We start from the raw sequence: 12,683 nt of genomic DNA, 5'->3' as shown, positions 1-12,683 counted from the left end.
AACCTAATTAAAATAGCAGCTGTGGTAGAACCTTAAGAGAGCAACGCTCAATGAAGTGAAGCAACACTGAACACACTGAACACAGAATTCAAGTTACTGCTGTTAAAAGTGTTTCTATTAGCTACTGAATTATGGGGTGTACTTGAATACATGTACTTCTGCTTTACTATGAATGTATGTGAATATTTGAGTGAATATATGACGGAAATTACTTGAAACAGCAACATTTTGTTTGACATCTTTCTAAATGATCAAGATCTGCTTAACCAGATACAGCTAGTATAACAAGTCTTAACTGTTTGATTCGTGATTCATTGTCTTTCTGCTTTGTTGAACTTGTTGTCTGGAACAGGCTCCACTAACAGCAGACTTAATCGAATAGAAATGAAACTGGATATGAAGTGTACAAATACATTCATACAAATAGATGGAAAAAAGAAAACAAAACAGCACCGTTCAAAATGTAAACAATTTCATTAAAACAGTACAAATTCTGAAGGAACAGTAGTGATAAAAGAAATGCTGTGCTGCAGCTGACTAATGATTAACTGACTAGAAGAGGTTCATGTGATTTTCCCTGTGACTAGGGCAGCTGATACACAGGAGGGTAATCATTTTACAACAAACAGCACTGAGGTGTGCACCATACTTTTCAAAGTATTTAACATTTTTATTGGAAAGGGATGGGTTAATGCTTCACCAGCACTTTATCTGGAGTATATAGAGATAACAGTAGCTTTTCCATCAGAACATCAATGCCATTAATATTTTGTAAAATACATTTTAGAGAGTTTACAAGACTGTTACTCTTTCAGAAAATGCCCTGCTCCTTGCGCCGGTTGATATCTCTCTTCAGCTGGCAGGTGGTGCAGACGGGGCAGCACATGGCCATCATAAAATCGTTACACATGGAGCCCTGGAAACACACGCAGTAACTCTTAGAAGGTGCAGCCTCAACCTCAGTGAAGGGAAGGGAATTAGGCTAATGACACGACCAGAATTTATTTATATGAAAAACCAGGGTTGGATTACAGACTTGATCAAAATGTAAGTGTACACATGCTATCATGCTGTGTTTGCATCAAGCAGAAAGTTGAATAAGTATACAAGCAATGGAAAATTGATCAATGCACTAAATTATATGACATTCCTGCTTCAGAGCCTATATCAGAAGCATCAAACTCAAGACCCAGGGGCCAAAATTGAAACAGCAAAGACTCCAATCTGGCAAAATTTTTGGACTTTTAACTGTGTTTTCATAACTTTTCCTGCTAATAAAGATCTCCCACATGGCAATTTATACAACACCAAAGGGTTAGAGTTAACCCTAAACATCCTATTTTCACTGCTATGCACTACTAGAAATTTCTGTGCTTATTCCAGTGTTGTTGTTTTTTAATCAGGACATTTTCTATTACAGTATTAAGATAAATGTGAGCTGTCTGTGGCCCACAATGTACAGTGAGTTTGACATCCATGACCTAAATGAATCTACGTTGCAATACTATGGCTTAAACAGGGAAGGAAAAAAAAACATAATTGGACAGAACCACATTATTGTTTTTAACCTTTGCTTCTCTTAATCTTCGAATATATTTTGATTAATCTTGGGTAACATGTTAAAAGTACTTGTACTTTTTACATGATCATTTTCAGACATTTAGTAATTTGACTCTGACAGCATTTTCAGTTTTTCTCTTTTTATAATATAGGAGGAACATATTTGACTTACAACATGATGGTAACAACTTAATTATTAGTTACATACAGCAGGAAATAGGCTGTTTTCACTCACAGTGAAACAGGTAACTAAAAGACCACTTCTTTGGTTCTAAAAAGGCCTCAAATAGACTTAAATTGGCGAATCCTGCAGAAAGCTTGGCTACTGTTCCTGTTGTCCACTGAAAACTTACCTTGATGTTGTATTTGGTCCTGTAGACGCTACGGATGGGCATGCCCAGACCACACAGGCAACACTCGCCCATGTCACTGGCAATGGTACAGCCGAGGCAGCAGTAGCACCAATAGCCAAAGCAGCCTAAGGCAGGGAGAAAGTGTGTTAAAGGAAGCACTTACAACTTAAATCCATTATTATTGTTATTGTTATTGTTATTGTTATTATTATAAGTATAGCTGCTCTTCATACATTCCATTAAAATATCCATTCCCAGTTAATTTTTAATATAACTGATAAGGGAAAAAGATCCACAGTCCTTATTTTACATGAGAAAATGCATTCAAGTTTCACCAAGTTTCAGTGGTTTGGTATCCATTTCTTGTCAGTTCCTTAACAGCCCTGAAACCTACATTCATACATTCAGATAGACATTTGAACATAATATATTTACTTAAAATAAGGACTGAGGGTTTGTTTCCACCACACGAACATGTAGATGGAGCATTACAAAGGCCAGTATGAACAGAAAGAAAACCTGCTTTAACTGTTCTTTTCTTAGGTTTGAAAAAAAAGTGTATCCAATTATATCTTGCTGCAAATGCTGTCTCAACTTTGTGCATATTTTGAGCTACAGAACCAGTAAAGAAGGTTACTCACAAATTCCAATGTCATCACAGCAATCTAACACGCCTGTCTGGAATTCAGAAGTTTCATATTTGCCTGGTTGGTTGACCACAGCCATGATCACGTTAAAATCTTCTTTCTGTGGGATGAAAAGGGGTTATAGTTATTGTTTGAATATTGTATGTGAGGAAGAGGAACACTACACAGTAGTGTTCCTACTGGTTCATATTTCTCTTTATTATTCTCGGTGCTTCCATATATGTTTTGGCTTTACTACTTCCACATACTTCACATACACATACTTCAAACAGCATTCAAACTATAAAATGCTCTCAAATTATTGGGATATTACTATAATTTAGCTTTTTCATCTTGACCATTTTGATAAAATCCCTGTTTAACTTTTATCGCATTATGATGATTCTTTTAGAAAATACATGTGCTGCTATGCAATTAAGCTACAGTGTACCACTCTAGCCTTTTGAATCTGTTCCTCATGTAAATGGCCTGTATTTGTATAGTGCTTTACTTAGTCCCTAAGGACCCCAAAGCGCTACATTCAGTCATCCACCCATTCACACACTGGTGATGGCAAGCTACATTGTAAATGGTAAATGGCCTGTAGTTGTACAGCGCTTTTATTAGTAACTCCTAGGGACCCCAAAGCGGTTTACACACCCAGTCATCCACCCATTCACACACACATTCACACACTGGTGGAGGCAAGCTACAGTTGTAGCCACAGCTGCCGAATGTAGCTACTACAATTGTAGCTACATTGTAGCTACAAGACACTGGCGCCACCGGGCCCTCTGACCACCACCAGTAGGCAACGGGTGAAGTGTCTTGCCCAAGGACACAACGACCGAGACTGTCCAAGCCGGGGCTCGAACTAGCAACCTTCCGATTACAAGACGAACTGCCAACTCTTGAGCCACGATTGCCCACCTGGTCTGAACAGATTCTTCTTACTGGCTCGATTTTCAGTCTTCCCACACATATTATATATCAAAACAATGGATTTTGTATTTGGATTCAGAAAATGTGACAGAAGCCTACAGACAGAAGCATCGGGTTAGCACGTTGTTAAAGCAGGCCATACAAAAGGCGTCATACGTTTTGTAACATGGCTTCTGAGTTACAAAATGTTTGAGAGCAAGTCAAGGCAGTTTTCCTTTCTCAGCTATTTAGTTGCCGTACTTCACAGGTCATATATCTTTAATAATTCATTTTTTAATTATACACTGTCAACACTCAGAGTCCCTTCTCTGTTCTGATCAAAATTAAATAGCCTGAGAAAGCATACACAGGCTGCCTCTGATGGTAGATTAAAACTGAACAGATTTAGCCCAATGACTGTACAGAAGGCACAGACTGTGACTGCTGCAGAAACACAGAGGCCACGCTCTCACAATCGCTGTTCACTCCACGCTGTGTGAGTGTGTGTCCAAATTTGTAAAAATTGTTAGGTATGCACTTTTTACCTTAGTTTTGTGCTGCTTTAGTTTGTCTACAGGCTGTTCTTTCTTGCTTTTCTAAATTTTCTGCCAATTTTTCACACTTGGACAACAAGTAGTTTTGACATAACTTCAGCTTGTTCAGCTGTTTTCAGCTGGCAGTTTTGCTCTTCCAATATTTTTGCTAAATTAGTTTCTGCTAAGTTATTACAATTCAGCAAATTTTCTAATATTGACTTTAGCTTCTCCAGCTGAATATTTTAGCTACACAGCATTCACACTGCATTTTTGCAGGAAATGCAAATTTTTCTAGTTACTTTTTTCATTCCTCATGGATTTGTTTTAAGGAGATTAATCTTACCAGCTGGTTGGACAGTTGAAGGATTCTGACCAAGAAGGATTGTCCAGACCATGAAGCAGCTTGAGCCTTTATAACATATAAGAGCAGGTGACTCAATCACCTTTGCTGCTGTGACGAGATAACAACAGCCACAAATCAGCCCTATATCTTTATGTTATGGTAATAAAACTTAACTGCACTGCGTGGTTAAGTCAAAGTCATAGACAAGTGGGATGTCCCACGTGGATCATATAATAAATTTAAAATGTAATCTTTTTTATAGTTTGCTTTTTTTAAATTTCAGGATGAACATTTAGAAAATTTCATGTAATAAAAAATCATTCAGAACAATATATTTACAGGCTCTGAAACTGTATTAATATTATCTTTTGAATAATTTGTGAATGAAAATATGTTTTAAGGGCTTTATTTTTATCATCTTTTCTCCAGTAGCCTTTTAACAAGTAGCCATATCTTTGGCCGGATAACAGTTACTGTAAGCATGAAGATATTTAGTGCACGGAATAAAGACTTATCTCACCTGACCTTGTTTCTGTGTTAACAATACATCATATCAGTGTTGTTAAGCTCAATTATATCGTTACCACCAACTAAAGAGTAAACAACATATAGTAGTGCCTATTTCCTGTACTTTGCTTTGGTACAATTCTGTAGAATTATATTTGTACTCTTCCAGAGTATTAAAACCATATGCTACTTTATACTTTCATTGTTCTTTTGTTTAGCAGCCATATTTTTTTCTTTTCAGGTTTCAAAAGCCAATAATGAAAACATTTGTAATTTTCTTGCATGTAAAAAATATGTTGGCTCCCACCAAAGAGGTTTTCGGCTTTCAGTCAAGAGACTGTGATATATATATATTTTTAAAGGGAGGTTTGTTGTATTCATAACATACACTTTTGTTTCTCAAATAGACAGAAGGAAAAAGGAAAATCTCCAGAGCTACTCTTAAATTAGGCTACACAGTTGCCACGTATTTGTTTTCAATTTAGAAAGTATAAGTCTGTGTAAAGGATTTAAAGGAATATTGTTGTATTTTCTTTTACAGTACTTATATTGTATATGCAGTCAGTAATATTACTGTTTAGTCTGTTTATTATCATTGTTACGGCTGTTAATGGTGGAAAAAATCTAATGAAACAAAACAGAACTCTTCTATGCATTATTTTTAATACTCATACTAGCTGAACAAATAGGGAGATCTATGCAATGTATGCTGCCATCTCCCAGCCTCACAAAGCACTGCATACATATAAGCAAAGAAAATCCTGTGTGTGCTTCCAACACACATCATTGCAGATACATGCATGTCAGTGTCAGAAAAGTTCACCAAGAATTAAGTAGATTCATAAGCATCTATGAGCCTAAATGTTTTAGTTGTCTTTTAAAATCATGTTATTATATTTACTAGGCAAATTTTATGCCCACTGCAAAACAGAAATGGTGTCAGCAGAAACCTCTAAGAAGTTCTCAAAGGAGCTTGCAAAGAAAAGTGTCTGGACTTCTTTAAGTTGCTTGAAGACGTTTCACCTCTCATCCGAGAAGCTTCTTCAGTTCTAAGGTCAAATGGTGGAGAGTCCCAGATATAAACCTAGTAGGAGTGACCCCCCACAGAGGGACAAAAGGACCCCCTGATGATCCTCTAATCGCCTGAGCCAAGGTGTGTAACTGGGCGTGGGTCCCAATCAGCCAGAGTTTCGGGTGTGTTCATTGTGAAACCTGGCCCCACCTTATCATGCGAATTCCTGAGGTCAGATGGCCCAGGATGTGAGTGGGCATTAAGGCGTCTGGGAAGGGATCTCAAAACTGGATTATAGATGGCAGAGAGTTGGTGTCGTAAACCCCCGCCTCTGTTCAAAGATGGTCGCTCACAGTGGACATAGATGGCTTCTTCCACTCCTCTTTCAAACCATCTGTCCTCTCTGTCCAAAATGTGAACATTGGCATCCTCGAAAGAGTGTCCTTTATCCTTAAGATGCAGATGGACTGCTGAGTCTTGTCCTGTGGAGGTGGCTCTTCTGTGTTGTGCCATGCGCTTGTGAAGTGGCTGTTTGGTCTCTCCAATGTAGAGGTCTGGGCATTCCTCGCTGCACTGTACAGCATACACCACATTGTTAAGTTTGTGTTTTGGCATTTTGTCTTTCGGGTGAACCAGAAGAAGAAGAAGTTCACTTCTCCCTAGTGAGTAATTTTTTAGGAGGCAGAGGAATATCTTATACTTGTCCATTTAACTGTTTAATTTGGCTAACTTGGTTGAGGTTAACTTACTGTTTGACCAACTCAAAAAAGGAGCCAAACTCACACCAAAAGTTTAAAACTTAAAAGAGAGACAGATTTTTATTTTATTTTATTTATTTATTTATTTATTTATTTATTTATTTAAAAAAAAAAGCTTTTTAAAAATAAAAGTAATTAAATACTAGTAAAGAAGACCTTTTACACCCCCGCCCATGCAAATGCAAATTTCCTCTTTAAATTCGCCCAGATTTCTTGGGGTACTTATGAATTTTTCGTTGTTTCATATAACGCTACAATTATATTTTATTGATATTTAACAAAAATTTGTTATACATAAACAATATTAAGGAAAATATATTGCTAAGTGTTCGAGTATTAGCTAACCATTACTAGCTAACCACTGTTAGCTAACAGCCTACTAGCACCGATAGCTAATACTGTAACTAATGTATAACAAAATACAACGTTTTTACAAGCAAATCAACTTATATAGAAGTAAAAATGATTTATACAGGCCTTTTGTTGAGCTAAAGTAAGATCTTTTCTGGAAAAATGATCTTCTGCCCCTTGCTGCTTCCAGCAAATGTTTGAAAAAAACAACAGTAAAAAGTTCAAAGAAGCTCTTTTCCTATTTGTCAGTTTTTTTGCGGTTGGGATCAGGGGCCTGCATGTAATGGTTTACTCAAAGTCTCTGGTTGGGACGAATGCTCTAAATGACTATGAAGTCCCTTGCTTTTTACTTTAACCTAATGCAAATAGATCTTTCTATAAAATGCTGTACAGACTTAAATCAGTCAAACACTACCATATCATGTTTGCTCCCTCCTTCTTTCCCCATAAACTGCTAAGACCAGACTATACTTGTTATTATTATTATTATTTAAGTTTTGCTGATTGTAGCTGTTTTTATTAGCTTATTTTTCTATTTTTAAGGAAGTTGCTTTTCTGTCTCTTCACAGCAAAATCTCCAGTGTTAAATTAACACTAGAGAGTGTGTTTATAGACATGTCTATATGGGTCCACACCTCTGAGTGTTAAATACAACACTGTTGAGTGTTAAATTAACACTTTTGACAGTGTTATATGTTTAAAAGTAACCTAGTCAGTTTTGAAGATTAACAATGGCTAACACTGAGCAGTGCTGATTTTCTAACACTGGAAAATAACTAAATATTCCAGTCTGACTAGGTTACTTTTAAACATATAACACTGTCAAAAGTGTTAATTTAACACTCAACAGTGTTGTATTTAACACTCAGAGGTGTGGACCCATATAGACACTCTCTAGTGTTAATTTAACACTGGAGATTTTGCTGTGTTGGTGAACAAACCTTAGTAATGGCATACTCACATTTGGACTGTGTCAACAGGCTTTGGATACAACTTTTTTGTGGATAAGTTTAAATTTTGTCCAGGAAATAAATGTTTAAAATGTTCTTGTTCAATGTTACTACATTCAAAAATAAGTGATTATTTGGGAAAAAAAAATATAGGGTGGAGAAAATTATTTTAGATGTGGTCTCTCAGGTGTTTAGCCATATTTTAATTTCCATCCATTTCCGGTAATGCTTTTCAAGTTCGAGGTAATGAGGGATTGGTGGTGTGACTAAAGCCTATCTCATTTATCATGGGGGGGAAAGGTAGGGTGCAACCTGGGCAGGGTAGTAGTTTATGGTGGGCAGGAACTGATTATTAATGCAGAAAAAGAATGTTTTTCATTACTTAACAACACTGAGCAAAGGTCAGTAGTGGTCATGACATTTTTATTGGACAGTAGGTAACATTCATGAAACACCCAAATAACTAGAAAAGGGCTGAAATCAATTAACATTTGAAGCTTATTAATCTCCTAGGACAAGAACAGCTGTAAGTAAAGATACACAATACATTTTCTTTTTATTACTATGAAGATAAAAATGTTTTGCCAGACTCCAAGTGAACAAAAAGCCAGCACTTGAGCATGTCTGATAAGATCCAGAGACACGAAGACATGTACATGGGTTAAAAAGTTGCCTTATAAAATAAAATAAAATAAATAAAAATAGAAAGTGTTTACCTCACCTTTCAGAAAGAAAGAGCTGCCTAACCTTAACAGACTGCTGGAAATGATGAGGTTTATAATAAGTGTAATAAATCTTTGGACAGAGTGACAAATAGTATTCAGTAGCTTGAGTGCCACAGCCAGTGTATGCATATACAAAACAAAGTAGATCTTGAACTATTGGACTATCAAGCTGGTGGCAAGGGTTTTTGTTTTTGTTTTTTTCTATAATGCATTATATATATTAAAAATTAACTTACTTGATTTAGTTGTTTGAGCTTTAGTGTGCCACAAAAACACTGGTCTCAAATAAGAGTAGAGGCCTTGCAACAGATTTAGCTACTAGCTCATTTTCACTTGCAGTCCCTGGGCAGGTATGCACACAATATTAAATAAACTGGAAACTGGAAATAAACTACAAGATACAGATGAAGTAGCAGAATCAAATATAAATGCAAAGCCAAAGAAAAGCCCTTCAGCCCTACCCACAAAACACATTGCAAACCCTTTCTGAGTATATGCTTTTGCCATTCAATAACCAGTCGTTTCAAATGTGTAACCATACAAATATGACTAATAAAGCATAAAAAAAATATGCTGGATTAGGTCAAGTTGATGTTATTGTTTCCTGTTTTTTTCCTCCCAATGATGAGAAAAGAAATTCAAAGCAAGTGTCAGAATCAGAAAGAAAAGTGATTTAAAGGGGACTTTGCATGTGGCATGTAATTTGAGACAGACTGGCTGGTCTAGCTCAGAAACTGCTGATCTAGTATGGTTTTCTTCATAGCCATATCTTGGGTTTATGGAGCATGTTACGGAAATGTGCAAATATCCAGTGAGCTGCAGTTCTGTGAGTGAAAATGTCGTTCTGATGTCAGCAATCAGAGGAGCAGTGGCCAGACTGCTTCAAGCTGATAGGAAGGCAACAGTAATTCAAATAAACATTTGTTACAACAAAGGTATGCAGAAGGGCATCTCTGAACACACAACATGTTGAACATGTTGGGCTACTGCAGCAGATGACCACACCAGGTCCTGTCAGCTAAGATAAGGCTGAGGCTGCAATTTGCATGGTCTGAGACAATGCAAGATTAGAAAAAGGTTACCTGGTATGATAAGTCTTTATTTGTACATTAGGACGGTTGGGCCAGAATTTGGTGTAAACAATGTAAAAACATGGATCCATCCAAACTTCTACTAGATCATACTTGTGGTGAAGTGAAGTTGTGAGGGAAATTTTCTTAGTAGACTTGTTGATACCAAGGATGGTTTTAACCCCACAGCCTACCTGAGTAGTGTTGCTGACCATGCCCATCCTTTTATGACCACAGTGTACCCATCTTTCAACAGCTGCTTCCAACACTGTAATATACCATGTCACAAAGCTCAGATCATCTCAAAATGGTTTCTTGACCGTGACAATGACTGTTGTTGAATGTCCTCCACAAGCATCAGACCTCAGTCCAATGAAGCACCTTTTGGATGTGGTGAAACCAAAGATTTGAATCATGGATGGACAAATCTACAGCAACTGTGTGATGATATTATGTCAGTGTGGCGCAAAAGGTCTGAGGAATGTTTCCATTGCTCACAAGCTTGTTGAATCTGTGCCTTGAAGAATTAAGGCAATTCTGAATATTAAAAAAGAGTTCAATTGAACTGTACCTAACTAAGTATCCAGTGCATCTAAGTGGCAGCTGGCAATACAATAAAGTGTAGTAGAAAAGGGAAACTTACTGTCAAGGTGAACTGATTTTATAATTTCCATCTTTTCTCTTGAAAAATATAGGCGCAAGCTTTAAAACTTCAGGGAGAAAAATCCCTGTGAAGACTGCCAAGTCAAAGAAAATTATAACATTTTAAGTGGACTCATATAGTTTTTAACCAGATTCCTAAAATAAAAAATAAAAACATAAAAACAGCTGACTCTATAACAAGTGTAGTGTAAGTGTGGAAATAAAACAACAATGGCTGGGCCATGTCTCACTGCATTCTCTGCAAATGTGTAATACTTTAATAAATACACTCAACAAAAATATAAACGCAACACCTTTGTTACTGCTCCCATTCCCCATGGGATGGACGTAGAGACCTAAAATTCATTCCAGATACACAATATAACCATCCCTCCCAAACAGTGGTCACAAATCAGTCCAAATGTGTGGTAGTGGGCACATCTGCTATATTGAGATAATCCATCCCACCTCACAGGTGTGCCACATCAGGATGCTGATCTGACATCATGAGTAGTGCACAGGTGTACCTCAGACTGCCCACAACAAAAGGCCACCCTGGAATGTGCAGTTTTTTGCGCTATTGGGGGTCTGGGGACCCAGAACCGGTCAGTATCTGGTGTGACCACCATTTGCCTCATGCAGTGCAACACATCGTCGCATGGAGTCTATCAGATTGTCAATTGTGGCCTGTGGAATGTTGGTCCACTCCACTTCAATGGCTGTGCGAGGTTGTTGGATATTCGTGGGAACTGGTACACGGTGTCGTATACGCCGGTCAAGCACATCCCGAACATGCTCAATGGGTGACATGTCCGGTGAGTATGCTGGCCATGCAAGAACTGGGACATTCTCAGCTGCCATCTGCCCTGAACAATGTGAACCATGATTCATCCGTGAAGCGCACACCTCTCCAACGTGCCAGACGCCATCGAATGTGAGCATTTGCCCACAGAAGTCTGTTACGGCGACGAGCTGGAGTCAGGTCAAGACCCCGATGAGGACGACGGGCATGCAGTTGAGCGTCCCTGAGACGGTTTCTGACAGTTTGTGCAGAAATTGTTTGGTTGTGCAAACCAATTGTTCCAGCAGCTGTCTGGGTGGCTGGTCTCAGACGATCTTGGAGGTGAACCTGCTGGATGTGGAGGTCCTGGGCTGGTGTGGTTACACGAGGTCTGCGGTTGTGAGGCCGGTTGGATGTGCTCCCATATTCTCTGAAACGCCTGTGGAGACGGCTTATGGTTGAGAAATGAACATTCAATGCACGGGCGACAGATCTGGTTGACATTCCTGCTGTCAGCATGCCAATTGCACGCTCCCTCATTGCTTGTGGCATCTGTGGCATTTTGCTGTAGACAAAACTGCACATTCCAGGGTGGCCTTTTGTTGTGGGCAGTCTGAGGTACACCTGTGCACTACTCATGATGTCAGATCAGCATCCTGATGTGGCACACCTGTGAGGTGGGTGGGATGGATTATCTCAATATAGCAGATGTGCCCACTACCACACATTTGGACTGATTTGTGACCACTGTTTGGGAGGGATGGTTATATTGTGTATCTGGAATGAATTTTAGGTCTCTACGTCCATCCCATGGGGAATGGGAGCAGTAACAAAGGTGTTGCGTTTATATTTTTGTTGAGTGTACATATATTTAAAACGGTGATGGTACACTCCACAAAAAAATTTGGTCAACTGGCAACAAATATGTACCATAATCAGGGGGTTCAGACTGTCAAACAGTGTGTGCATAAATAGTTACATAGTTTAACAAAAATAAATTATTTGCAATTAAATTCCACGAAGTGATCTACCTGACAGGTCCACGCCGGCATTTACACTTTCCAACCTGCCTTGGTCTTTTCAACACACGATGGCGCTACTCCCCAAAAAACAGAATAACACCGACTCCATCTGTGAATGACGGCATGTAATGACGACCTGACTGTAATGATACATGCTCGTACATAATGAGCAGCTGTAACTGAAACTCTGGAAGAGGCATGATTTCCAATTTCCGACAGGCTAAAGATAGACGCGGTCGTAATTACAACAAAGCTCACAGGATACTATTAACCTGCACAGAAGACCCTAAAAAAATACCAAACAGACCACATCCTCTGATTCAGACATTAAATTCTATGATGTCTTACAAACTGCTGAGTGTAATCTGAGGAGGAATACACAGCAAACTGCAGGGTTAACACAGGCAAAGCCAGAGAATCGTGTTTATTTGATTAATTCTTTGTTCAAAGTTAATGCGAAATGTGAAAGTGTACATATTCATTGTTTTTGAATTATGGGCTATCAATGAATCGACTTTTAATAGTT

The 12,683-nt window shown here is 38.2% G+C and overlaps 1 protein-coding gene across 2 annotated transcripts; it reads right to left on the bottom strand.

Annotated features, from left to right (window-relative positions):
* Positions 1-69: 69 nt before the first annotated feature.
* On the bottom strand, positions 70-7,357 carry plac8.2 (placenta associated 8, tandem duplicate 2). 2 transcript variants are annotated; one of them, XM_004566889.4, is made up of 4 exons: positions 4,340-4,405; positions 2,555-2,660; positions 1,914-2,038; positions 70-916 (listed from the first exon to the last, which is right to left on the bottom strand). In XM_004566889.4, exons 2-4 carry the CDS (start codon positions 2,637-2,639, stop codon positions 812-814), a joined length of 315 nt encoding a protein of 104 aa, XP_004566946.1. In that variant the 5' UTR covers positions 2,640-2,660; positions 4,340-4,405; the 3' UTR covers positions 70-811. The 2 variants fall into 2 exon arrangements, with proteins under 2 accessions (XP_004566946.1, XP_004566945.1); XM_004566888.3 differs by lacking the exon at positions 4,340-4,405 and adding an exon at positions 7,094-7,357 and having other exon boundaries at positions 71-916.
* Positions 7,358-12,683: the final 5,326 nt, after the last annotated feature.

Source organism: Maylandia zebra, linkage group LG7 (genome assembly GCF_041146795.1).
Source record: "Maylandia zebra isolate NMK-2024a linkage group LG7, Mzebra_GT3a, whole genome shotgun sequence".
NCBI classification, from domain to species: Eukaryota; Metazoa; Chordata; class Actinopteri; order Cichliformes; family Cichlidae; genus Maylandia; species Maylandia zebra.
The sequence above is the reverse complement of the archived record's forward strand: the minus strand, read 5'-3'. Positions and strand labels throughout refer to the sequence as shown.

Coding starts and splice junctions, on each gene's coding strand:
- plac8.2 (XM_004566888.3), bottom strand. CDS start 2,639: ATGGCTGTGGTCAACCAACCAGGCAAATATGAAACTTCTGAATTCCAG. Junction 2,039..2,554: donor CTGTGATGACATTGGAATTT/GTGAGTAACCTT, acceptor TCCCTGCCTTAG/GCTGCTTTGGCTATTGGTGC. Junction 917..1,913: donor GGACCAAATACAACATCAAG/GTAAGTTTTCAG, acceptor GTGTGTTTCCAG/GGCTCCATGTGTAACGATTT.